A 27465-nucleotide genomic window follows, 5' to 3' on the forward strand; every position below is an offset into this window, starting at 1 on the left:
AAACAACAATAAGCTTTAACCGAATTGCAGTTTAGATGTTACTGATAGAAGCAGTTTTGGTCACCCTATTTAGGTAATGTTTTCCATAAGTGTATGTTGCCCTTGCCTCTGCTTTTAGGACCTAAATTTCAAACTGGGAATGCAAAGTGTAATTAGCCATCTGTTGCTTTTTCCCTGTTGTTGAACCAGAAATGATCGCTTTTAAGATTAGCAGAGGTGTAAGGTAAATGTATTGGATACGGAATTTGATGCTAATGGTCTAAATTGCTGGCCAAATCATGAAGTCTTTTCTGCCTCATTCTCCTCATCTGTTTAAAGAGGATAATGTTGCTTCGTGCAACCACCGTGGTGATGATTTGAGTTTAAATAATTGATGTTTGCGAAGTCTTCAGAGGGCTTAAAATACCAAATATTGCTGTTGCAACAGTTCTGGCACTATGTGTCCTTTGTTCAGTAAAATGAATTTTTATGCTTTGCTTATGAATTTGGTCAGTTATAACCAAACTTTATGTCACACTTTAAGTTTATTTATATTGCAGCTGTTCAAAAAGGGCAAGAAATTAAAATATGAAAAGGGACTGGGAAGAGACAAAATACATAAATGTAGTTGATATCAAACCTCCTTGGCTGTAAGGAAGAGTTTACAGGCCAATACAGAAGGCATTCTTCTCACTTCTGCAGACTGCCTGCTGTCTTTCACTGTTGGTACTGGTAGGACAAATATGTCCTGTTTATACTTGCAAAACTACAAGATTCTCCTTCCCACCAGAAATGGATCACAGCACCATCTATCTACAAAATAGCTGGCAGTTACCCAGTGCACCAGAAAATCCCTAAGGATCTTGAAGTCTTTGGGTGTGAATATGTAGACTAAGGTTCACAGTGGGTGACAGTTTGTAATAGCCTGTATAGCAAAAAGTCAAATAACGAGGGGCTGTTTGTGAAGAGGTTGCCAAGACCCAGCTAAGGCTGTGGCTGGGCCCCTTGAGACAAGGACTGCTGCCTGGGGACTCGGTCTGTTAGGACCAGGACTCAGAAGGCCGGTAGTTGTGAAAACTGCCATTTACACCTTTCACATTTCTTTGTGCTGCCTGTAGAGAGTAAAGAAGGGAACACAGATAGGAAACTATTTCAAGTCAGTTTGCACAGTACCTCATTTGCTGTGTAGGTGTAGAGGACTTTGCCTTTGATAACAAACCACCGTTTCTTCCAGTGTCTTTTGCCTCTCTTACATCTGCTGAGGTAACCACTGATGGTAGCTCCCTCTCCTGAGGCTGCCACCTAAAGCAGAGTAGGAGAAATTAGGATTTGTAACAACAAAGGCTTTTTCCCTCCTGATTAAGTGTCTTCGCATCACACCAGACAATCAGGTCTATGTCCCTGAAACTGTAAGTAGACCATTAAAAATATCGAGACAGGAAAAACATAAGCATAGTATTACAGTTCTTTTTAATTGAAGATTCTGGTTAAACTTAGTTCTCAGTAACTCTGATGGAAAATACACAGTTGAGTTATTATTGAGGTCAGCAAGTTTACAGCTGTGTTCTGAGAAGCCAGACTTGTCCCTTTTCCCAGGTCTGGTTTTTTGGGTATATTAAAAGTACATGCTTCCAAACAAGACTTACAGTCTTGTGGCTGAACACTTTTACGATGTGGGTATATTTAGGACTTTGCAATGGTTTTATATCAGTTTATGTTAATCACTTGACTATGACTTGGTTTCATTTGTGAAATAATATTTCTGAGAAAAGTAAACCCTCTCACAGAAGTATTTTGAGATTTAAGTGCTTAATGTTCTTAAAGATCTGGAGTTCGAGTAGATGGAACTATACACGCACAAACACTGCAGTGTATGTTATTTGTTACAGGAGTAAATCGCGATAGTATTGCACTTGGAAACAATGGGCAGAGATTCAAAACCAGCTTTTGTGTCACAGACAGAAAACTGAGCAGTACTATAGCAGTGTTTTGCTGGAGAACGGAAATGTTTCAGGACCAGGGTAAAGCAAGTTAGCAAGAGTTCCAGAGCACTGCTATTGTGCGACAGTCCATCTTAACAAACATGTGCTGCCCCCTTGTGGTAGAAAGGCAATGCTTTTTTCCTAACGGGACTGAAATTTTGCCTGCCAGTTCTTTCAGTATTTGATTTGTGTGTTTGTATTACATGCTTGTATCTCTGGCTCAGTTTCACCTCAACGTAAACACACGTCAAGAAATTCCAGTGTCTTGGCTGTACAATGAGTTCAGCAAGACATGTGCACCCTGTTCTCTAATACAACGATAAATACCTGCTGATTTCAGTGAAATGGAAGTACCTTACTGTGCTTGAGTTCAATGGGCAGCTTGGCTACTGAGACTACATCAACATGATTGGCACCTTGTTCCTGGAAAGAAAACTAATATAGCTGGAGAAATCCTGGCCCCATTGAAATTGGTGGAAGTTTTGTTTATGTTGGTGGGATCAAGATTTTACCCATCTGATTTGAAATAGTTTGGTGTGGGGTGGCGGGAAAGTACCTGCTTAAACATGTATGCTCCTGAATTGATTGCCAAAGACCAGATGCTATTTCCTAAGTGGTATTTTATTTCTCTTGAAATCAAAGTAAGATTTCACAAGTAAGGGTCTTATCAAAAAAAGGTAACAAGTCAACAGTATCTCATGCTCATTTGATAGTTGTCATTGTCTGTGATCTGCCTTGTACTGTGTAGTACTTTGAAGTCATCTTAAGTTTTCTAAAGACTTCACATGTTGATGAGCAAACTACAGTACACTGTTCTAACTGGATATCTCAGTGGGCTCAGGAAGCTTGCATTTTAAACACTATTATGAAAAACAGAAAAAATAATTGCATGATGAAAATGGGCTGAGCCCACTGCACACAGAATGAATTATAAACGTAGCTGTTGAAGTATGAGTACACAGTTCTCTGCAGTTCATTGCCTTTCTCAGACAGCTTGGTCCTACCTCTGTAAGAGCTGAAGGGATCTTCTTCTGTTTCTTAAAAGATGTATAATGAATATTGTGGAAGACAGAGGAGAAGGCACTGCTTGAACACCTGGATGAAGTTGGAGGGAAGCTCACACTTAGTGGCCGCTCTGAAAGATTAAGAAAATTCAGAAAGGGAAAGGGGGAAATGGATGAATCAGTATATATCAGACTAAGGGTAAAAGACACACAACACACTAATGCAGATAACTAAGGAAAATACAGTGCCTCTTCCACAGCCAGTTTTTATTTTAGCTTTTCTTTCCAATCACCCCTTTAAGTCTGATTAGATGGGTGGGTTTCATAGCAACCTAGGTTAATGGCAATAACCTACAGCTACTTGAAAGAAACCTGCAAGACAGCTGACAAAGCACAAAACACAGCTTGTTTTCTTCTAATTTAAAATCAGCATTAAACAAATGGCTTTTCCGTCTATACCCCCGATGTTCTGTAACACCTTTGCAGGGTAGATTCACTAATAGGACATTCTTTCTGTATGACCCATTCTCTTTGAGTTCCGCATGGAAGACAGTTATTCTGTCACTATCAATCTACATTAACCCCACTCATCTGAGTTTATATCTTCATGATCTCACTTCTGGCAACACATATTATCTGGAAGCTCTTAGTATAAAGCACAGCATTGTTTTAACACAAATCTGAGTTATCATTTCTTGGACGCAAGAAAGCTTGGGTATGTGGTTTTGGCTGTTGTGACAGTATCTGTTCATGTATTTGCTTGGCCAGTGTGAATTTCTTTAATCAGAATGAAACAACTAAACTTCATCTGTCCCCACCTTTTCATCCTTAACAGTACAATATGCCTACTTTCAGAGACTGTCTGCATGAATAGTTGTGCAAGAACTTTATTTCCTGTTCATTCTCTGTTCATATCTATGTAACACCTGCCCCCCCCTTTTATCTTTGATTTGGGTATGTATCTAAATCAGGAAAGGGACATATAATAGGACAATAATACAGAGTTCTAGTTAGGCAGTAGCTCTTCTGCTTTGAATTCATGCTTTCATTTGTAACCAGATTAATTCCCCATGTAGAAAAGCTCTTAGTGACTCTGCACTTTACCTCAGCATTTCTTTTTGTAAAAGCTACAACAGGGATGAGGACAGTAAGGAACAGTAAAGCCATTGTTTTACTTTAATGGATAATTCATTTGAAATTATGGTGAGGAGCTATCACTTATAATTACATCACAGAATAGAACAGTTCAGTTAGAAGGACCTTACAACTGTCTAGTCCAACTGCCTGACCAATTCAGGGTTGCCCAAAAGCTAAACCATGTTATTAATGGCATTGTCCAAACATCTCTTAAACACTGACAGGCATGGGGCATCGACCACCTCTCTAGAAAGCCTGTTCCAGTGTTTGACCAACCTCTGGGTAAAGAAATGTTTCCTCATGTCAAATCAGAACCTTCCCTGGCACAGCTTTGAAGCATTCCTAGGCATCCTGTCCCTGGATCCCAGGGAGAAGAGATCAGCACCTCCCTTTCCATGTTGCCGCCTCAGGAAGCTGCAGAAAGCAATGATGTCACCTCTCAGCCTCCTTTTCTCCAAGTGAGACAAACCCCATGTCCTCAGCTGCTCCTCAGAGGACATAGTTCTTATCATTATTCTGGTTTATCAAAAGACCGGGGGAGCCCTCAGCGAGCCTGGCTTGCTAAAACAGTTTTAGCTGCAGTACAGTCTGGTGCTCCTGGGACCTCAATACACATGTCTCATGCTTGAAATGAGAAATCCTCTTTAACAAAACACAACATGCTAAGCAAATCCTAAAGCCTCCCCATTATTCAGGCAGGAAGTGGGTTTGTCAGTTTTGCCAAGAATGAAGGAATCTTACCTCTTTTCTTAAGTTCCACATAGCAGCTATCGCAGACTTTGGCTGCTTGATCTTTGAGGTACTTCATAGGGTATTTGTTTCTTGAACAATTTCGGCATACAATCTGTTTCAGCAAGGAGAAATGCATGTAAATATAATTTAAATGTGTGTATATATATATATGCTTATACAAAAAAAAAATCCTCAGAACTGGCTGGGGGAGGAAGATGCATAGTAGACTAGACGACTCCCTCTCCTACAACTGTGTCAGTCAGGGTAAGTCTACTGGATGAAATGTGATTGCTTTACCCTGTTGTAAGCCAAGCAGAATTGATCACTGTATTTGGTTACACACCACTGCTATGCCCATCTCCCCAGGAACTTATACCTTCTCTACCAGTGAATTACAGAAAGACCATTTTAGTATTACTTCTGTTTTCTTAGCTTTGTTAGTAACATTGTTTTCCTAAGGAAGCTTGCATGTTCCTACTGTCCCTGCATAAGTACAGGCTGATTTTCTCTGTGGAATTAGAAAAAAGATAAAGTAAATGCTTTCTCATACTGACAAAAATCACTGGTAGTTTGATTAAAAAAAATAAAAATCACTGAGGCTAAAAGACAGCTATGGTTTAAAACAGGACTGCAGGTTTATGTGTACACACAATCTCCAGAGTCAGTGATAAAGGGAGAAAACCAAGAAAGCTTATAAATCCCCTTGGCTTTAGGGCAAAAGGCAGCAGCTCTTCTGTGGAGCACAGAGGAAACTATCCCTTTGGTCACTGACCAAACCATGCTCTACTGCTGAGTTTCTTCACTTTTCTTGGAAGATAATTTTACCAGCTACTCTCAGGGACAGGAAATGGACTAGATGTGCTACTGCCCTGTCCAGAACAGAGACTGTATTTTTACTGTATTGTTTCATTGTCTCTAGAGCTAACTGTATATCAGATGTACTGGCTAGACTCAGCAACAATTATCCTGTAAGCCTTCAACTACGAACCCTTGGGAATTAATTTGACCCTCAAGAGAAGGTTACTGTTTTTCCTACTAGAGTCATTAGAAACCTAATTACTAATTTAGCAAAGGACTAACAGGTTCTGTGACAAATCAAATTCTGGTCTTGATGATGCTACAGGTTTGCAGAAGTTACAGCAGTGGCAGCCAGGGTCATAGAAGTGTGAATAAAGACTCCCTGAGAAGCTTGTACTGGTCTTACCTTCCCACAGGCATGGCAATGATGTCTCCTCAATGTGAGGGTAAAGTCACAGCCACAGTTCATGCACATCATGACATGGGACACAGGCACCAAAGTAGGAGGCCTCTCACCCAAGGGTATTCCAAGTCTTTCTCTTAGCTTAAAATCAAACAAGACAAATTGTCTGAAGTGCATTCAGTCAGCCCTACTCCATTACATACAATTCTCCTCTCATTTCAGTCCTTCACCTGCTAAGATACCCATATTTTCTAATTCCTAATGCACCTTGTAAGTTAGATACAGCTGCTTCAGCACGGAAAGACTGTGACCAGTCAGTTCATGGTGCTGTTAAAGCCAGGGTCACAACAGGTAAAAATCCATGTAGATCTATTACTGGTCAGGCACTGACACTCTTCCACATCAGACAAGGATCTGGTTCACTGCAGGTGAGAACATAAGTGAAAGCCATCTTTTTATTAACAGCTATTGAAATAATATCTTTTAAAAGTTCTATAGGTTTCAGTTGAAAAGGGTCTGAGCTCTGTGTCATCACACCTTGAGACAGGTCAGGGACAAGAGAGTACAGAAAACAGTAAAACTAAATTTATCCCCACACAATCCAAATCTGATGCGTGCTTTCCATGGCTGATCTGAATATAGGTAAGCAGCTTTAGAAAACGTATTCACTGTTCCTGTTTCTTAGAATGCACCACGTTACTGTGCTGTACAGGTGCCTTTGCTCCAAGCAAGGGAGCCATGCTCGATGTGGAACTGAATACAATCTAATGAACTGTGCTGAGAAGCTGTGTTACTGCAGGTTCAGCACCAAAGTATTACAGGTACCTCACTGTCAGTTAACAGCAGCTTAGTGTTTGGCGCAAGTAGTGCAAGCTCTTGTGCTGTTGAAGAACTGTTTGTCAGGAGGGTTTTCTGTGGGGAAATCAGGCTTCTGCAGACAAACAGGATTGAAACACAGAAACATCAAACTACTCTTTGTGCACATTCACGTTTACATGAGAAGAAGAGTTACAAAATAAAGTATTTTTTCATTTGTTGAAAAAGGATCTGGTTTAGGTAGCTATATTAACTAATTTCTAATTTTTTCTTGTTAAATATTTGGAAGTATATTGGCTTCAGGCCAGAAGGAAAATCCTGTTTTGTTGGGTTTAATTAATTTTTTACTTTCTGAAGTCTTCAAAAATTAAATCACAGAATCACAGACTGGTTGGGGTTGGAAGGGGCCTCTGGACATCATCTAGTCCAACCCCCCTGCTCAGGCAGGGCCACCCAGGGCCAGCTGCCCAGGACCTTGTCCAGCAGCTTTTGAGTATCTCCAAGGATGGAGACTCCACAAGTCCCGGGGCAATGTGTGCCAGTGCTCAGTCACCCTCAGAGTGACAAAAAAAAAAAAAAGTGTTTCCTGATGTTTGAGGGAACCTCCTGTGTTTCAGTTTGTGCTTGTTGCCTCTGGTCCTGTCACTGGGCACCACTGAGAAGCAGCCTGGCTCCATCTTCTTTGTACCCTCCCTTCAGGTATTTACATACATCGATGAGATCCCCCCTGAGCCTTCCCTCCTCCAGGCTGAACAGTCCCAGCTCTCTCAGCGCTTCCTCACAGAAGAGCTGCTCCAGTCCCTTCCATCATCTTCGTGGCCTTTGTTGGACTCTCTCCAGTATGTCCATGTCAGTCTTGCAGTGGGGAACCTAGCACTGAACACAGCACTCCAGGTGTGCCCTCACCAGCACTCTTTTTTTTTTCCCCAATTAGCCTATTTAATAAAAGTGGTGTTCAACATAACCTGAAATAGCATTTTTACTTTTTGTCAGATGCATTCTTTGCCTTCTTAACTGGGAGCAGTACAACTGAAATTAATGGGATAACAATAACATACATCAGCTGTGTTGGTACAAATTGAATATTGCTGGTGGGGCTTGTAGAGGCAGGGACTTCATTGTGTATATGATATAACTCTAAGTAATGTGTAGGTTGGTTTTCTCAAAATCTGTGAAGTTTGTAGCTATATTTAGTTCATCCAAAATAGTCACCCTTTAGGACAAAACAGTCTTCCTCCAGAAGAGCTCCTGTTTAAGCGAAGACCACGGAGTATAGAGTGTGATTAACATTTCAGAGGTGGCCCATGAGCTGTGATGAACTTCATTGTTTGAGCTTGGCATGTTGGTTTAAGTGGAAACAGTAAGAAGTCTTGCCGCTAGGAACACTGCATTTTACAGCTCTCCTCCTTTCCTCTCTCTCTCTCCACCCTCTCCCTTCTTTTTCAAGCATTGAAAGACTTGGCCTCCTCTTACCTCCACGCTGCTGTGGAAAGTGGAAGTGGTGTGAGCTTTGTAGTCATCTGGGATGTGTCTGCTGATGCAGCTGTACCAGTCATCCCTTTCTGAGCAAGAGCTGTGGAACGAAATACAGCAGAGCAGTCAGTGCCATGCACAGCAGGGACTGAAACAAGCTGTTTCTGGATCAGAGGAGAAAAGCTTCACTTTATGAATGTTTGCTTTTCTGCACTGCTGTGTTGATCTGGTAATTTTCTGACCAGGAAGAAAATTGACTGTTGGACTTACTAAGCAGGATGATTAGTGTAGATCCTAGTGCTCAATCCTAGATCACACAGGACAATATGAAATGTCTCTTTTTTTTCCGTCATTTCTGCCCTAGGTTTTAGGCACTCCATGCATGTAGTATTTGCAGGGGTTGTGCAAAGTAAGCATGTTAATGCTTATCTCTACAGTGGGATGCTTAGATGATCTGTGTGTTTGGGAAATGCGGAAATCTGTCACCTATGGTAGATATGTGAATACTTTCATCTTCCTCTAGCTTCATCACAGACAATCTCCAGTCTCCCAGCAAGAGGCCAGGACAGCAATTTGGAAGGAAGTTCTGCATTCCCTCTAGTTGCAGTTACGGATGGAGGCCAGTAGTTCTCCAGACTGGCCTCTAGATGCTCCCTTTGCACAAGGCAAAACAGCGAGCGCGTTGTGCTTCCCTGCTAGTCTAGATATCCCAGAAAAGCAGCAGGGATTTTACTCTCTGTTACTTACCAGACGCATTTGCTCTGTTACAGCCATAAGCTGTCCTGCCTGTGTTAGCTGGTTTTCCTGCTGTGACTTCAAGCTGTGCACTTCCTGTCCATCTGAAACTGCACAGCTCTAGCTGTTCCCAGCATCAGTCACAGGAGGGAATGCAACTCAGTGTGGTCTTCCCTCCCCAAATCATACTAGACATTCACATTAAAGCTACCCACTAGATTTTGTTGTAAAAATTAGCAGTGGCATCATTGCCAGCTGCTGTTCAGCTGTGATTTCCTCACACTGTCCTCATGAAGGCCACCAAGCAAGACATCTGAGAACAATTTATATTTTGTAGTCTTAAAAAAAAAAAAAAAGAAAAGAAAAAAAAAGGACAAAAAGAGAGGAAATGCCAGATTTTATCAATGATCTCTGACTTTGCATCAAGAGCACCAAGAGCATAATCCCTTGTCTGAAATACACCAGCCTCTAAAATTCAAGAAGCCTGGAGCAGAAACTGAACCAGTGTATCTACTGCATATAGTCTAATTTCTGCAAGCCAAGGGGCTATATTGTAGGAGATCATCTCTGGCAAGAGTCACACTACTAGTCAGTCCTTATTACTACCAAAAGTCCTGTTAAATTACACTTTCTAAGAAAGCTGAAGATGTCTGTATCTTCCGGACAAATCATGTTCACAACCTGCAAAGCACTAAAAGAAGTCCTAGCTTTAACCTGTCTCTTCCTAATTCTTTCTTGGAAATTCTCTTAATTTGAGAATTAAGTAATGATTTACAAAAATCAGAGGAAATCATGGCCCATATACTGATGTAAATTAAAGCCACTTTGGAAAGGACAGATAAGAGAGACAATCTGCTGTTAAAAGCCTGATACCTAACTGGCCCCTTTAACCTCTTCTCCACTCCATTAAACATCTGTAGGCAGTAATCACAGGTAATTAAGGTCTAAATGTGGCAATAACACCTGTTTGCTGATGAGTAAGATAAATTATGTCAGTTGGCACTGGCCTATTCTTAATTAGCTATTTCACTGGTTGCATGAAGGCTCAGAGCATCCTTAAGCATATAGAGAGGACAGCAGGAGGCATCTATGGAACACAGAAAGTGGTCTGGACTGGGATGGGATTTTGTCTTGTCACAGTGCTATCTGTGACTCTGAATTAGCCTTAAAAGGGTGGCAGCACTGGCTACATTCTCCCAGTGCTTTAGTATTTTATATGAGCACCACATAGTTACCCCTGTGTCCAAGAAGAACATTTTTGAAATGCAAAAAAAAAGGTCTAAGAGCAGTATAAGCCATCTCCATAAAGGCTCTGTGCTCAGATCTGCTACCAGCTCACTGCAAGCCAATAACATGGCTCTTTGGATGAGTGAGCTATTTTCAGCAGGAGATGTAAAGACTTTACAGTGCCATCTGCTCATATAGCCATGCTGTCTTCTAAGCTTTGGTCATCCTCATTCTACTGTCTTTACTGCCTGGCAGTCATGATGTATTTCCTCAATGCATTCACCTTGTCTCGTACAAGTGTAAAGACATTGAGGTCTGGGTTGCGATTGTGCAAATTTGCAGCACTTGGGTGTAAGCGGTAAAAGATACAGTCTTTAGGGACGCTTGATGGTACTTTTCTGTCTTTGATGCTCCTTTCAGTGAAAGTAGCCAAGGATGTTGTGCAGTGGGGTTAGGAGAGCAAGCCGTCCCACTGGTGTCTCATCAGCTCTGCGAGCCAGTACAGAAAGGGAGAGGAAGAGACATTCTTGGATGACTTATGGCAGATTGGTCCCAGAATGAGCAGCACAAGGAAGGGAAAGGGGCTCTACCCCAGTGCTCTGGTAAGAGGCAGTCTCCCACTGGCTGTTATCAGAAAGGAAAGCTTAGTCCCAGGCCCTGGTTCTATCTACTACCAAAGAAACACAGCTTCCAGTGGCCTCATGTGGTTGCTTAGGCTAACCAAGCACAGACCTGGTATGAGTACAAAAGGCAAAGAAACAACATAACAATGCAAGCAGAACATCCCAGGCTTCTCATTAGGGATGCCAACTTCAGTTTCCCTGAATAAAGGAGACATGCAGGAGCTATTTCCCCTCTGCAATACAAAAAGGCTGTACGCATCCTGATTTTGTAACTGGCTAATTCAGAAGTACTGTGTGTATATTTTGAGGGTCGTGACAAGTGTGCAGCTCTAAGAAAATCTCAGGTATTGTCTCATTTGCTGGTTATAAAAGGAAATAGACAAAAAGGCTTTGACAGGTATCTGAACACTGCCCTCAGATGGCAAGTGCTCTGAGAAGGTTGAGAGCCCCAAATTCTGATTCTGAATAAGAAAGCACCCTCCCTGTCTTTCTACTGCACTGTGTAACTTAGGGAGGTCTGCTGTGTTTCGAGCCAAGTTGTACTTGGAGACTGATGGTGGGAAAGTCAGCTTAAAAGCATCGAAGACCTTGTTATTTGGAAGTTGTAATTTTAATACCACTGCTAGTGTGCTATGTCTTTTGTAGTAAACTACACCTGAAAATCAAGCCAGCCACCTTTCTACTGTAGCTCTAGGTAAATTTGCAGGATTATTCAGGGCTAGAAGCATGCAAAAATACAGTACACCACTATCTTCTTATCAGAAACTACATTCTCTTTCTGGTGTTCACTTGTGATCCCAGGACAGAGATCCTGACTCCCAGTTGCAGAGTGAAAATACTACACAAACTAATCAGTGAAATTCCTTTTATTAGAAAGACAAATGAGGTTGCCAGTAAGGTTTCATTTTGGCTTAATAATTAATAAATAACAACATTTAAGCACTATTAAATGCTTTTCTATCTGTTGCATGGTATTTTTACTATTTTCTCCAGCAGTTTTACAACCCTAGTGGTATGAGACAACAAGTGAACTTATGGAAGGGAGATATAACACACTATTAGTGTTACAAGGAAAAAGTGTGAGGAAAAGTGTGAAAAGATAATGAAAAGGTCTCAGGCCTCTTAGTAACACACTTTCTTCTCTTTCCTTTCTCTTTAAGACATCATCAAAAGCCACCTTCTAATCTTTATTCAGCATACGAGTTGAATTAGTTACAGTTTATGAGCTTTGCATTTATAATGAATATCTTCATTGTGTAATCAAGCACTCAGCCATTGTCTGTCACAATAGCACAGACTGAAACTGAGTTAAAAAAGACACCAGTTAAGTCTTGGGTATTGGTTAGACTAATCTAGAGACACAGCTCTAGAGTTTAACACCCTCTGCCATGGCTGTTTGGGGACAGTACCTTGCTGACAGGGTCAGGCAATATTCATCACATTCAATCTTCAGGACGTTTTGGGCTTTTTCTGTCACTGGGCGGCTGACCTAGAAATAAATGCCATGAACGTGAATGTGGACATGAGTTAAACTGTCTATAACCAGTATATCATATAAGTCTTAATGCTTATGGAACTATGACGTCCCAGCCACCTGTTTCCTATTTCAATGCAAAGAGGTGGGCAGACAGGGTTTTCTGTCTTTTATATTGCTGGTGTAATGAGGAAAAAAGCTCTCTATTTCAATAAGGTGGTGGTGCTAAATGAAAAGATAATCCAACTGTAAAGGTAAGGATAAAGTATCAGTCAGGGTTCAGTTTTGATATGACAAGCTTAGGAGATGTTTAGTCTGACAAGCGATAGACTAATTTGGGCAAAAGTTTTGGCTGTTCTTTAATGAATGGAAATAACTTTCCTCCTGACATGCAGACATTATACAGTGAAGCCCTTTAGTGAACAGCTGTCTGCAGCAAGGCTCTTTAAGAGCAAAAAAACCCCAAACTTAAAAGCTACAGCTCAGCTAAAAACTATTCCCTGCCATGTAGTGTGTTACTTGCCTACTAATAGCAACAGCCACATGGGAGAAAGGTAGCTTCATGGTACTGATATGTTGTTACTAGCAAGCATCTGTTGTGCCAGTGACCGAGCATTTCAAATGTACCCTGACAAGTATCTGCGCTGCAACTCGTTTTCACTTAATGGTAGAGTGTTTTGGTGATTCCTGCCCTTGCTGGGAACTCACAGTTAGTTTTAGACTAACAGATCCCTCCCACCTTTTCCTAACACCTCAACCCACCCGTGTCATTCCATTGGAATTAATGATTAGTAATAGTCATCTTGCATGTTTCCTAGCTCTCCAGACTTCTGACTTGCCACTTCAAGTCCTCTTTCACACAAATACAACTTGGCACATTAGCTATAGAACAGTTATGAATGTTCTTGGTGGGAGGTACATAATGGATGGCTAGGTAAGAAGCGAAGACGCCTCCAGACCAATATCTCCTGTTGCACAGGTACTGGTGCCAGTAAATGCTTAGGGAAAGAGTGTAAGAGCAGTACAATTTTGTTCAGTTTCTGTAATTTGCAATTTAGAAATCTACTGAAGAAGAGACTGTGTTTATATCATTGCATGTAATAGCTCCCAATATACCTTTTCCCTGTGAAGTTGGCTAATCACTTTTTGAACACATTAATGCTTTTGATGAAAACAGTTAAAGGGCACATGAAAACCAAACAAGTGAAAGCTTATTTAAATTTTGAATGGTGGGATTTTAAGACCAGGCAGACTAAGGCCTAGTGAATATATTGTAGGGAACAACCATGCATTGGCTGGAGACATGAAGAAGGGAATGGACAAAACAGGGTAATAAATCTTTTCTGTCTCCAGTTTCATTATCAGATGGCAAATCTGATTTTGGCTTGTATTATTTATGTAGCCTGAATAAGGCTGTCATTCTAAGTCACAGCCTTATAGATAATCTTTTATGTTTGCTTTATATTATTTTTCCTTCTGTCTCCTGTAAGAGGCAAGGGAATACCCTGACAACAGGTCCATCGCCTCTTTCCCCTTGCTCTATATGAGACATAAACCAGCAAAGCACTAACAGCCCACTATACAACTTTAATTCCAGACTACAATACAGATGAGGCATTACCTTCATGCCTGACACAGCCAAGGTGTTTTTCAGTCGGTATTTGCCATCCTTCTGGGGATATGTGTACAGCAGAACATCATTCATCTATATGAAAAGAAAGACAAAATCAATAATTTGCAATATGGCTTACAGGCTTGCCCATTACTCCTGGGGAGAATACCCAGAACAAGCAGTAACTTGATGAACTGCTAGGACTTGTTAGAAAGACAGGCCCAAGCCTCACAGATTAGATTAAGACCTGCATTTCCACAAAACTCTGGGGCGTCTGCATCCAGGACTTTGATGTCTTCCCATTTTTGACTGTTGCTGGTGGCTAAGCAAGTAGATAATCAGCTCTTTTTCATTCAGGTTGGGTGAAACAACTGCTTGTTTTAAGCGCAACACCATGTTCAAGTTGAGAAGACAGGCCCTGCATTTACTACCTGGCAGTACCAACTAACTGCCTAGAATGCTGCAACTCTGACTCTCACAGGGTGCCCCTGACAGTGAAACGGCAGTGAGCCCAGGGGTAGGGCTCGCCTTCACAGACTTCCATTTTCTGGACAAAAAGGAAGCGGGGGTGAAGAGAGGTGCCACAGTCTGGAGGAACAATTCAGGGAGGAATGGTTTGGATATTTAAAAGTAGTAACTGTACTGCTAGCAAAACTCGCCTCGACATCAGATGGCTTTGGTGAGCCTGTGGGCCACAGCAGAGACCATGAAAGGGCAAAAATGAGAAACTTTTTTCATTTTATGAGGAAAAATAATCTGTAAATTAACACTCCAAATATTTCCATACTTCTCACAGCTGCTTGCGGAGGGCATGTTTTTCAAAGTTTATAGTAAATAGGATCAGATCTTCTCTGCCATTTTCCTAGCTTAATCATAGATATTACTGCAGCCTTTTACCTTTGTGCCGACAAACAAATGAAACAACAGAACTGGACCTTGTAGGTCTTTGCTGGCCTCTCCTTCTCTTACTGCTAGAAGGAATAAAAGTATCAGTGGGTCTTAACATTGCCAAAGTAACACTTATACGTATGCATTCTCTTCTTTGCTTGAATAAGCAGGTCATGTTCTCCTGTCTTTCCAGACCTCCCACATCAGCACCAATATGCATAAACTCAGTCAGCTCCTTGATTACTGTACTGGGATACTATGAACAAAGATGTGCAAGGCATGTAAAACCAAGCCATAGGTAATACTGTGTGATGCCAGGGAAAAGGCATCTTAAATGTAAAAATTTTCATGAAATTGAAAAGTAGACAAAAACCAGCTTCACTTGGATTCCTTTGTGACAAAGACATTTAAATATAGACAATTGGATGGTAATACTATATTGTGGAAGGAAAACTATGAGAAAGAGATGCAGAGAACAAGGGAGGAAACTAAAGAATGATTTGGCAAAAAAATAATGTATCCTGTATAACTAGAATTGTTGGGGTCTTGATAGTACTGCCTGACCACCTAAAACTGCTGGTGTAAAATCTTCACTCATTTGCTTGCCTGAAAAAAACCAGAAAGCGGAGCCTTATGGATTTTTTGTTAAAGGGTTTCTTTTTTCTGTTCAGCTTTCTTACAGAGCAGAAACAATGGTTAAAGAAAAATGACATGGAATTAACACTCATGGGATTAAATTCTTATCACCTTGGACTTAACAGCAAAACTGTTGTTGCCTTTATTAGGGTCGTGAGTTCACTCGTGGACACCGATTCATTAAGTAGCTGTCTGAATCACAGTAAATCAGTCTTATGTGCTTTAGCTCCCACCTTTAAAATTCAGATTCCCATTAACGTGATTCAAAGCATACCAAAAGGTGACTTTCACCAAAACTTTCACTTCAAATCTTACTACTTTTAAAAATTGATTTGGGTTTACTGAATAGGATCAGCCAATATTTTTGTAGAAAATGCTGAAACATTCCATTCTAACATTTTAACAAAAAGACTCCCATTCTCTCCTGCACTGGCCACTATAATGTGTATTTTTCTGCATCCTTCTAGTAAGTCTTCAGTCATGTGGAGTTTAAAGCATTTTTAATATAACACTTCTCAATTGATGATATAAAAGCATACTGTCGAGTCTGAATAGGAGCCTCATGCTGTCTTCTCTGTAGTCTAAAGTATTTACTCCTTTGCAACAGCATAATACAATTTCCTTAGAATAAGGTGACAAATGGTTTGTCAAAGAGTTTTTCTGTGATTTACTTATTGCACCATAAATTACACTCCACGCTAACATTAATCCAGTCAGCACAGTGACATCTGCACAGTACTGACCACACGATGATTCCCAGTTTAACCAGGGCTATGCAACACTGGAAAAATCATCCCAATCTACTGTACACTAAGTATCTAGGAGGCTAAGGTAGAAAAAACTGAGCAAATATAAACCTTTCAGTGAAAAGCAGATGAAAGACATTTTCACTTGATATTACCTGTAGCAACTAGAACTGCAGCAGCCAGGTAGGAAAAAGGTAAAAAGGCAGGCACACTTTATTGCTAACATTAAGAAAATACTCTGTGAAATAGAAGAGCACTAATGAAATCTCATATTTGTCTGGTGATTCTGCTATCTCCTGAATGTTTGAAGGATTATATGAGAAAACAGGACTTCCTCTGCCACACAACAGTGCCAGTACTTAAGGCTTGTTTCAAACCACAATAAAAGGTAACTAACTAGTTATGGGCACTAAGTCCAAAGAAAGGTAACTAGTTATGGGCACTAAGCCCAAAGAAGTGAACTCCTAAGAGAGAAGCTCAGGATTCTGGCATAATGTGCTACTGGGTTTCTTGAACAGCAAAGTCCATCTATTATATAAAGCTGTATATATATTTTTTAAAAGCAGCTCATTCTTTTATTACTGTTGGTTAAGGATGACATCCTGGTGTATACTATTGTCACAACGGCTTTGGTTAATATCCCAAGATTTTATTAAACATTCATGATGACTGCTTTATAATTGTCCATTGGAGGATTTTTCTCTCCTCCTGTTTTTCTCCCCCATAGTATATAGTGGTGAGCTGTGGGAGGTCCCACCAGCCACAGCTTGATACAATGAAATCATGACAAATGTTTCAAAGCTTGCTAAGCAAGGCATACATATTCATGAAGAAAGAAGGGGTTTGCACTTGCTGCTGTCTACTTTGCCACATCTACACTGGAGATGTGAGTGGTGGCTATATGAATGGTATGAATGGAGCTAGCATTAGTACCAGCAGTTTCAGGCATTGTCCTGCTTCACACTGCACAGTGTCCCCTGAAGCAGTGAGGACTGGGCCATGACAAAGGCTAATGTTGCAGCCCCTCAGGAATCTGTGGTAGAAGAGATTGACTGCTACAACCTGAAGGAGAGTTCCCAGAAGTCCTGGGGCTTCAGACCCACTTCCTGTTTGCCAGAAAACTTCTGAATAATTGGGATCCCCAAACTGCTCAGATATTTATATGGGAGCAAATATTCCTATTCTGCACTGCTCCACGCACACACACAGTCCCTGAAACACCAGCTGATAACTCAGAGAAAGAAGGATACATCTGCTCTTTGATTTTTTTTCTGTTACTACTTTTCTTTTTCCCCCCTTCTTTTATAATCCCCTCTGTTGTGATGGGAACCCAGTAACATTAGAGGTCATTGCAAGTTTTCTACCCTACAGTGTCCAAATTTATTGATCCAAGAAAGTTTATCTATGCCCTGCTGAACTGCTGGCATCCATACGTAATGTACTCTGTCTAAAAGCTCCTACCACTTGTTCGTTTTTTCTCAATGTTTTAAAGGGTAGTTCATTATGAACCCTGTCTTATCTATTGAAGTCTGTATTAAACATCCCCTGAATGTCAGCGGAGCAGCCTGAATGTGTGCTGGGCTGCATTTTCCAAGCTCTGACTCTGAAACCTCCTATACTGCAGCCCTGCCAGCTAGAGCATTAAACAGCCTCCCATTTGATAGCAGCTTCCTGCACCCCACTTGCAATACAAGCAGCCTTTGTAGAGAAATTCTTGGAAGGGTGAGATAAGAGACCCTGTCTGAGTTGCAAAGTCCTGTGGTTGGGGGGCAGTTAGGGGGCCTGCCAGTGTCAGCAGCCTGTACTGAGCTGCAAAGAGGCCCCAACATCCTTGTAAACAGAGAATGGACTCAGGAAACAGGCGCAGAGCAGAACTCACCAAACATCCTGCCAGGAAACACCAGATTCAACAATACCAGCAGCCTGCACAAAAGAGCCAGCTCAAGTAACCTTGTGATACACACAACATACACCTGCCGAAACATAGGCACATCAAAAGCCCCTAAATGTGTGTCCTATATACTCATGCCTATATGGACTGTGCATAGACATACAATGGTCCTAATAGGCATATACTCAAAGCACAAGCGCACACACTACGAAAGCACACCCTGAATGCACAGGCCAAGCAGGAGTCTGGCATGCACCCAATTCTTATAGCATGTTCTAATACAGCTTTACTTTGATGGGCTCATTTAGGATGTGTAGGGGTTTAATTAGCAGGGTTATCCTTCAGTGTTTACTCTTCCACTGAAAGTCTGTCCAGGTCCTAGGCTTGATTTAGCTTCAGTGAGAGTAAGTTCACTACTAAGAACTTAAGAAAATGCTGTTAATGTAAAAGTCTGGTTTGGGTAGCTAGGGTAAATACACTTATTTCATGCAAAGCTAAACCAAACTACACCTATACATCTAAGCTTCTGGTGATCTTTTTGAATGGCAGCTGACATGTGAAGAAGTATCAAAAAAAAGTGCCACTTGTGAAGAGTTTTTTTGATTAATACATTAGGACAAATTCTTATCCTACCTTAGTTTTGCCACTGGTTTCAAAGGATTATGATATGGTCCTTAGAAGATATGGGCTTTAAATTAGTGTGGGTTTTAAAGAGACAGTGTTTAGGAGATTATTCTAATCTTGTGTTTTGTGGGTTTGGGTTGGGTTTTTTTTCCACACAGTGTCCTCAGGCATCAGAATCAAGACAGCACATGGGTTGGGCTAGATGCACTATCAGCGGGAAGGGTATGTTCATGCAGGCCTTGGCTGTTGCAAAAGGTATTGGCAGTGATGGTTGGTAGGGCCTTAAGACTGATGCAGTAAAGGTGCTATATGCCAAGATGCAAATATATTGCTATAGCTGCACAACAGTTATGTATCCACAGGGTACATAGTCCATTCAGCAATGCATGAATGGTGGTGGTGGTTGTGGTTCAACAGAGAATCCACAGCATTAGCAGTGACAAGCAGATAATGCAAAACCATTCAGGTGTTAATGCAGGAATGACCATATTGCAGTGACTCAGTTTCACCATACATGGCATTGCTTTGCAACCTGAGGAGCTTTCAGGGTAAAGACTGAGTGAAAAATTCACTGAACCCAAAGGCAGATGTTTGCCAGTAAGTTTCAAACTGTTTCTAAGACCCACTCACCTGCACCCCACTCCAACAGGAGACATAATATAGGAAGCCTGAAGAGGTTGCAGCTTCACTGTGTTAAGAACTGGAAGGCAGCCAGTTTTATGTGTCTCTTAGTTCTTGAAAGTGACCACTATGGTTTAGTCTAGCTCCACCACATACTTTGCATGACAGCACATTTGGTCATAGTTTGCCTTTCTGACTGAAAAGAAGAAAAAACCTCTGTTTCTGAATACTGAGAGCATCTATTAACAACAGGACATTGGCTACTTTAATGTCTGCAGCTGCCAAGAGACACTTTGCTCTTTGCAGTTAACATCTGGGTTTGAGCAGCTGAACTCTCCCCAGGAATCAAAAATAGTTCCTAAACTAGCAAGTGCCAGAAACTAATTTCTGTGCTTTCTTTGTTCCAGTAATACTTTCAGTGTCTTGTGACCTTCAAGCTGATACAACCATTTTGGACTACTTGAAATTTATCTCAGTTTATCCCAGGTTTATATTACTTTCCCCTCAATGTTTATTATCAACCTGATTTCTGATCCTCTTAAATTCTCTATATCAATTATAATAGCTAGGTTTGTGACACTTCAGTATTTGTCATAGTGAATTAGAATGGCAGTTATGAACACACTGGTCCCATCTTTAGGCACAACTCCAAAATGTTTTTGTAATACTAGTGAGGGAAAGTGTTTCAGAAAAGAGATCAGTAAGCAAGCAAGTACTTTATGATGTAGTCATCAGTAGGCTTAGGTGTTACTGCTGCTGAGAACACTGTTTCTTAAGAACAGCTCCTGGAAATTCTGGCATTGCCATTTTCCCTTAGCTGCAACAAAGTCATGATTTTGCCATTTATTGCTGTTGTTACAGTCCATTGCTGCTGACTCAATAGAACAGCACTGCAGCAATCTCATATTTGAAGATTTGAGTGAAATCCATCACTTTCAGTACATGAAAGTCTGAATTTTCACAGAAACCAACAAAGCCATCAGAAAAGTGCAGTGCCAGCACTGTGTCCATCCCATCTGATCTTTCATTATGACTGCCATACATGGTTGAGGAGGCATTAAGAGGAAGAAGTAAGAATTAATGGCAAAATATATGACTTCTGTTATAAGCCATCTCTTCTCCTCACAATGATCCCAGGGTGAAAAGCTTGTCAGCACTTACAGAGGCTACAGCAAATACATATTCCAGACATACAAGCCATTTATTTTAAAATAAATTCTGCAAACAGTACTTTAATGTTAATAGTAGCAGTAATGCTCAGTTCTTTAGGGTTCTTTTCTGGGAAGGAGCTCTAAAGAATTTTTCAAACATGAATGGGTAACCAGGTAACAAACCCCAACGACACAGGCAAGTATTATTTTCCCCTTCATACCAATAAATGCATAAAAATGCCAGTGGTTACACAATAAGCTATCTGAAAAGAACAGAGCTCAGGAGCCTGGAATCTTACATACTCTGTAACTGCTCAGTGTAGTGTGTAATGCAAAACAGAAAGCATGAATAGCATATTAATAGCATATTTCTAAAACAGTGGGGTTTCATGTGTTTTGATTTGCAAATACTTGCAATTTTTATGGTAGGGTTGTGGACCCTTGTGAAGGGTATTTCAACCAACTGATGAAAGGTTCATTTTTCTTACCTATCTTAGAAGAATTTTGCAAACCATCATTGAAAACTGTTGCTCTAATCAACAGGAAGCTGGAGGTGTATGTTCAGAGGGACTATACGAGGCAATTCACACAATTATCAGGTAATTTACATAGATGTGGACAGCAGGAACTAAAACCCAGTCCTTAAGCTTCAAGGATACAAATCTCACCCAAGTGAATCCAAAGAAAGCTTTCATAAACTTTAGCAGTAGGGTGCCCTTGTTGCTTCTAATCAGGTCTCATAAGGCCTTTGGTTTGGACTTTCAAGTGTGAAGCTTACTTGCTCAAAGTATTCGGGAGCTCCCATCCTCCTGATCACCTTGGAAACTTTCACTCTTTTGCAGAATTATGGCCTAGTCAAGGCTGTATGTAGCTGTGGCACAAATGGAGGGCTGCACAGCCCATATTCCTGTATGCAGGGCCAATGGGACATGTAAAAAGGGCTACAGCCCTGTTAGTAAGAGAAACTGATCCACCACATCACTGCTGATGGTTAAATAACTTGCAGCCTGGAATTTTCTGCCAGGGTCCAGGGCTGCATAAGTGCAGAAGATACAAGAGAGACAGTAAAAATATAAAGGAAATCTTACCAAGAACAAGTGCCGAGGGTGTCTGTTTTTGCCAGCAACTTTCATCAGTGTTCCTTCTTTAACAAAGATCTGAAGGAGAAAACAGCAGATTGTAATCCTGAGGCTTCTAATTCTGAATCTTAGTGAGAAAAGAATATTCCTCTGGGGAAACAGGTACTCTAGCTGCGTTTATCAGCACAGGAACAGATAGATACCTCAACACTTGCTTCTAGCCTTACTTCTTATGATCTGGCTTAGTCTTTGCCTGAGTTAGCCCTGCTGCTCTTCATGGCTTACATTTGTATCAGTACTGCTAGGGCAGGGGTCCTCAAACTACGGCCCGTGGGCCGGATACACGCCAGCCCCCTGTTTAAAAAGTTTGAGGACCCCTGTGCTAGCGTTTGAAACCCACTTGTCCTCAGCCCAGTGCTCCTTTACTGTGGATTGTGCTCAGAGGTGACCGTCACAGATTGCAAAGCTAACATTAATGGGCTTCAGAAAAGAAATCTTGTATTTAAAAATCTTCTAAAATAGATAGACCAAAAAGAAAAGCTGAAGCCTCGCTACATCCGCATAGCTATGCTTGCATACATAATCTGTATGTGTTTGCAAACACAGTACTTTGTCGGTCCATATTTTTACTATGTATGTAGATAGGACTATGTATGTAAGCAGCTAAACCAGCATAATAAGAATTTGATTGCATTACTGTTTGAAAAGGTCTAGAATAATGTGAGTGGATTAACAGTCATCTTCTCTTTTTGGATGGAGAACAGAATCTGGTGTAGTTTTCTACTCTAGAATAATTTATAATTGAAGAGACCAATCCCACAAATTCTGTACTCTGGGCTTTGCAGAATTTGTTAAAGCACTTCCTGACCAAGGACAAGTGAGAATATTAGAGGAAAAAATAGAGGTTGACTGCAGTGTGTACCTGATGAGGATCCTTATGCCATGAGTATGCATGACTTGAAAAGTGCTTCATGAGTTTTGCTAAAGATACTGGTGGGCTGAAGGGAAATCTAGAGTTGCAGAACTCAAGAAAGAAATCTTTCAAAGTGTAAAGGCAGGTTGGAGCTGAGGAAACTGGATAGGTTTGAAAGCCAGGAGAAGAAATTTACATTTGATGTGGATGGCAAAACAGAGCTATACACTCTGCCATATTTCTTTTCATGTATTGCTTAAAAATGGTATCTTGCTTGAAAAGCAACACTGGGGAATTGGGAGAATAAAAATTTGAAAACAAATAATTTCCCCTGATTTAAGGTTCTTAGCCAGCCGAATAAAACTCTGAGACTTTCCAGGCTGCAAGCAATTCCTGCTAGTGTTACAACCTTTCAGCAGTACTATATAGGGAGGAAAACAGCATCTCCAACAAAACACATTACACATGGTGTGGCTGAGGACAGCTGGAGTGAAAAGTCAGATGGCTACTCTGTGTAAAAGCAGGGGCAACGCATGTCTTTCCCAGCCTGAGGCTCTCGGCACATCTTTTTGTGCACTGCCAGAGTGATGGTTTTTTACACAACCCAGTGCTCCAACTCTTATCAGTATCTCAGTAAACAACACCTGTAGACATCTGAAATCTGGCTATCCACACAATCAGAGATATAGCTGGCCGGAAACAATGTCCTTATCAGCATAGGTCTGCCTGCAGCACTCACCCTTCCTGGCTGCAGGAGGCCACTCTGCCCTCTCACACTGTGCTCAATGTGCACCAGCTTCTGCAAGTTTTCCTGGGGGAGAGAAACAGCGTTTAGACCACATGGTGACTATTCTTTAGACAAGCAGGCAAACCTTCCCTCACCCCTTCTCACCATTTTATTTCTCTTTTGTGGTTTTGCAGAATTAGCTTTCAGAGAGAACTGAGCCCAGGGATTTCACACTTAGAAGTCTTCCAGCCTTACTGGTTTTACAAAATCTCCTCGCATCCCTTCACATCTGCTATGGCCTTCTACAGTCCTGTTACCTCTTGATAGCTCGGTTCATCTTCAAAAGGGCCTGCTAACTCCATATGTCCCAAGTGTATAAATATATTGGCTTCTTTGCTGACTTTCTTGCTCTGGGAACTCATAAACTGGGAGCAGAGACAAAGTACAGTATCTGCTCCAAAGGCCTCTGCATTAGTAGCAAGACATGGATAATCCAAAGAATGTTTTAATACTGTAAAACTCTTGCTAGGATTATCTGGAGGTTTATATTCTGTGACAACAGATTAATGACTTTGCAATAGGGGATTTAGAAGGTTAACTAGTAAGCAGGCAATGAAGCTGCATCTCTCTTTTGATGCTTTGCAAAAATCAGGAACTTCATTATCAAACTCTGATACTATTAACTGCCTACTTGGCCTTAAAGCACACAGTCAGTGGGCACTGGCATGTGACACGAATTTATCTGTGAAGATGGTAAATAAGATTAACCTAGCTAAGCCTATGCTCTCATTAAAACAAGATGGTACTAGATGGAGATACAAAGGAGGAAGAAGGGATGTCTGTACCTTTGCAATATTGCTAGAGTCTTTTCAGATCTCTTTCCATTTAGCAGGTGAGGCTGCTAAAACGGAGGCTTGTGGTTGTATCTGGTCAGGATAGTAGAATGGGCTGCACAGCCGCAATGAGTCATCACTGGAATATGTCTAAAAATTAGGAGTCTCTTGTCTAAGTTAGCCATTGTATCAGAAATCCTCAGTTACACACCCAGACTACGGACCATATTTGACACAGCTTCATGACCTGGCAGCCTTTGACTACAGCTTTCTGCTATGACAGATAATGGTCTGTTTTCCTGTGCTCCATTGACTGGCATTAAGATACTCCTGGGCTTAGTTAGATTCATGCAGTGTATCTGCCTGATACAAATCAGTGCTGTCTACAGAATCAGCTAATTAAGAAAGCTATCACAGATACCAGAATGAGCATATCCATGTCAACATGATGGTCTGTCAAGGCTAATTTACCCTGGATTTCAGCTAATACAATTAATATACCTATCTCTTTTTGAGATAAGCCTGAAATACCTCCATATGTTACTGCCTTGGTGAAATGTTACACTTGTTTAGCATGATGCTAAGTTTAGTTCTTAATTGGTAACTGCATATCAAACATATGGAAACACCTACAAGGCCTGACCAGCACAGGGCTGCATTGTGACCATGCAATATAACTGGCAGTTGACACATTTTCAAGAATTTTAGCCATCAAGTATCATTTTTGCAATGCAGGAAGTGGCAAATGGAATTTTTTAGGTCACATCTAAAATACTGTAGGCCAGCAAAATGGAAACAGAATGTATAAACTAATAGCACAGGAAATACCAGGGATCATGGGACAGCAGACATTTGCAAAAGACATTTGCAAAGGACTTTCCCATCACTAAAGGGCATTTTAGCCTTGGCAAAACTTGTCAAATTGACAGCTTCCACAATGGAAACCCATTCTTCACAGAAATCCACAGAAAAGGCAGTGCCCTCCTGTGAGGCACACTCACAGCCAGTGCTAGTACTACTCATTGGGTTTTCTGTAAGAGTGAGAAGAGAAGCTGCTGCAGCTGAGATGCACCTCAGCTTTTCTTAGGACTGCTGGCAGAGGTGCCTGTTGTAATGCTGATGTTTGCAGTATGGACACATGTTCACCAGGAAATGGACAGAGATGTATCAAACTCATTTCCTGCAGGAAGTCAAACAGCCATCACATGTGAAGGACAGTGATTTATCTGGGAATGTGAGCAGCTGAGAGGGGTATAGTTTCCCTACAGTTCCCCTAAAATTCCGTTTTCTTCATTCTCCTTAAAACTATAATCATTCTCCATTAAAATATCCTTTACAAACACAATTAGAAAATGAAAACAAAGCTCCACCCAACTAGTACTGCAGATGTGGGTGGCTGAAATCCTTCTCTGGCCATTCTAGCAGTGAACTGCAGCTTGCATCATATTATCATTATGTCTATGCAGGAGGAACACCTCCCCAAGGAATTCACCAGCTGTTAACAGCAACAATGATTTATAGCTCTTAGCATCTCAGGGCCTCTGACAGATCATAGAAATTCAGAGAGCAATACAGATCCTGCATAGTTCAAGTAGTGAATGTCTCCTAGAGTTACAGACAGACTTAATGCTATGTGGTGATGGCATTTCTTATGCCTCTGTTTGTACATCTGTAAATTGTGAACAGTATTTTCCAACTTGATGAAAATGCTGTGGAGATAGTTAATATCATAATGCGTCTGCAAATCCTGCATTAATAGTTTCCATGGAAAAACTGCTTGAGTGTTATTATCATAAAACAAAAAAAGCTAATAATGATTCACTGATATTCTGCAGAAAATGTAGACCATAATTCAATGCTCCTGTCAGATTTTTGGAGAGTAGTTTGATGAGTTGATAAGTGGCAGCAGAAATCTTCCTCCTTCCAGGTACATGCCAAGTCTAAATTATTGCTTAGAACTTTAACCAGGTACATGACAAGTTAATCATGCTTTATCTTGAGTGGCACTGTTCAGTTTGTTCTGTAATTAGAGTATTAAATTCTCTGCATTTTTAAAAATCTGAGAAAAGAAAATAACTGCTTGTTGTGGCTTTTGTGGATGGGATATTAATTCAGGAGGACAGCCTTTGATTTAGCAGAGTATCTCATGAACCTGCACCTTCACAAAACCCACAGCATTCACACAGATGGGAAAGAAGGAAATTTTCTTTTATTTCTTCCAGGCCATAGTTTTGAGAAAGAGCAGATGTGCTCTGATGATATGATAAAAAATTAAGTGTAAAAATCTATGTGGAATTTGCAATGGAATTGTTAGGAACTTAGCTCTTATAGTTCTCAATCTCTAATACAGGTATCCCTAAAGCTGTGAGATTACTGTGGAAGCTTTTCCTGAGATCTGTTTTATGATGAAAGCTTTATTATTTTGGTAAAAAGAATGCTTTAATAATGGAAAAGTATGATTATAAATTCTTTGCATGAGGAGAAAGAAAGTCAGAATCAAACCTGTTGAAACCTTTGCTAAGTCTATAGTTTCACAGTCATTCTGTAGAGGGGCCAGATTACATTTCTTTTTATGATAAAACTCTAGGCTTGCTAGACTACATCCTCTCTGCAATCTACATCTGTTCTTTTGTCTTGGTGACACAATAGTGTTTATGTATTAATTAACTAGTGGTTATTGCTGTCAATACTTAACATCACTCAGAATTAGTCTGTATGAACATCATTGTTTCCATGCACGCTGCTTTTCTGTTATGCTTCTTTGTCTCTCCTTTCCTTCTCCTCCTTCACCATTACATTTGGCTGTAATGCAACTACCATTTCATCTACAAAAACTTCCCTTCTAACTTTTGTCCTTATCCTAGCTACTATAATGGCTGATGACAAAATAGTTTGTGCCGATGCCCAAAGTATCTTTAAATAAAGTTGAGAGTAAGCAACAAAAGAGATCAGCATAGCTGATAGTTTACATTCAGCAAAGGTGCTCAGGCTGTCTGCTGGCTGAAACAGAGTGTGCTGCTTTGTTTACAATGATTCATGTTTGCAACTTTTCCTTAGCAATTAGGAGGAGTAAAAAAAGTGCTGTCTTTAAAATGAAGGCTTGAAGATTTTGGGTTGTCACAGAGCCATATCAACGCAGCAAAAGGGCTGATGTTATTGTATGAAGACAGAATGTGTTCTGAGGTAGATGTGCCAGGATGGGGTTGGGGGTGGCAAATCTTGGAGCAGAAAAGCAGAAATGGACTTAAACCAAATCAATAGGTCCAAGCTTTTTTAAGTTTGCATTGAGTGAAAAGGCAAATCTGATTTTTGAGTTCTGACCTTAAAAACCTTGACCTTCAGAATGCTCAAAATCTTGATC

At 40.7% G+C, this 27465-nt stretch overlaps 1 protein-coding gene across 3 annotated transcripts in view; it reads right to left on the reverse strand.

Moving 5' to 3' along the window:
• The window catches only part of FGD5 (FYVE, RhoGEF and PH domain containing 5), a 110140-nt gene that overhangs the window by 3581 nt on the left and 79094 nt on the right, over nt 1-27465 (reverse strand). For all 3 annotated transcript variants that reach the window (XM_055706978.1, XM_055706979.1, XM_055706977.1), the window contains exons 11-19: nt 23284-23355; nt 21641-21709; nt 14005-14088; nt 12319-12398; nt 8325-8424; nt 6039-6176; nt 4844-4946; nt 2966-3096; nt 1153-1281 (exon numbers count right to left, since the gene is read on the reverse strand). In XM_055706978.1, the coding sequence (XP_055562953.1) occupies nt 1153-1281; nt 2966-3096; nt 4844-4946; nt 6039-6176; nt 8325-8424; nt 12319-12398; nt 14005-14088; nt 21641-21709; nt 23284-23355 (906 nt within the window). The remainder of the gene's footprint in view (nt 1-1152; nt 1282-2965; nt 3097-4843; nt 4947-6038; nt 6177-8324; nt 8425-12318; nt 12399-14004; nt 14089-21640; nt 21710-23283; nt 23356-27465) is intronic.

This window comes from Falco cherrug, chromosome 4 (genome assembly GCF_023634085.1).
Source record: "Falco cherrug isolate bFalChe1 chromosome 4, bFalChe1.pri, whole genome shotgun sequence".
Classification (NCBI taxonomy): Eukaryota; Metazoa; Chordata; class Aves; order Falconiformes; family Falconidae; genus Falco; species Falco cherrug.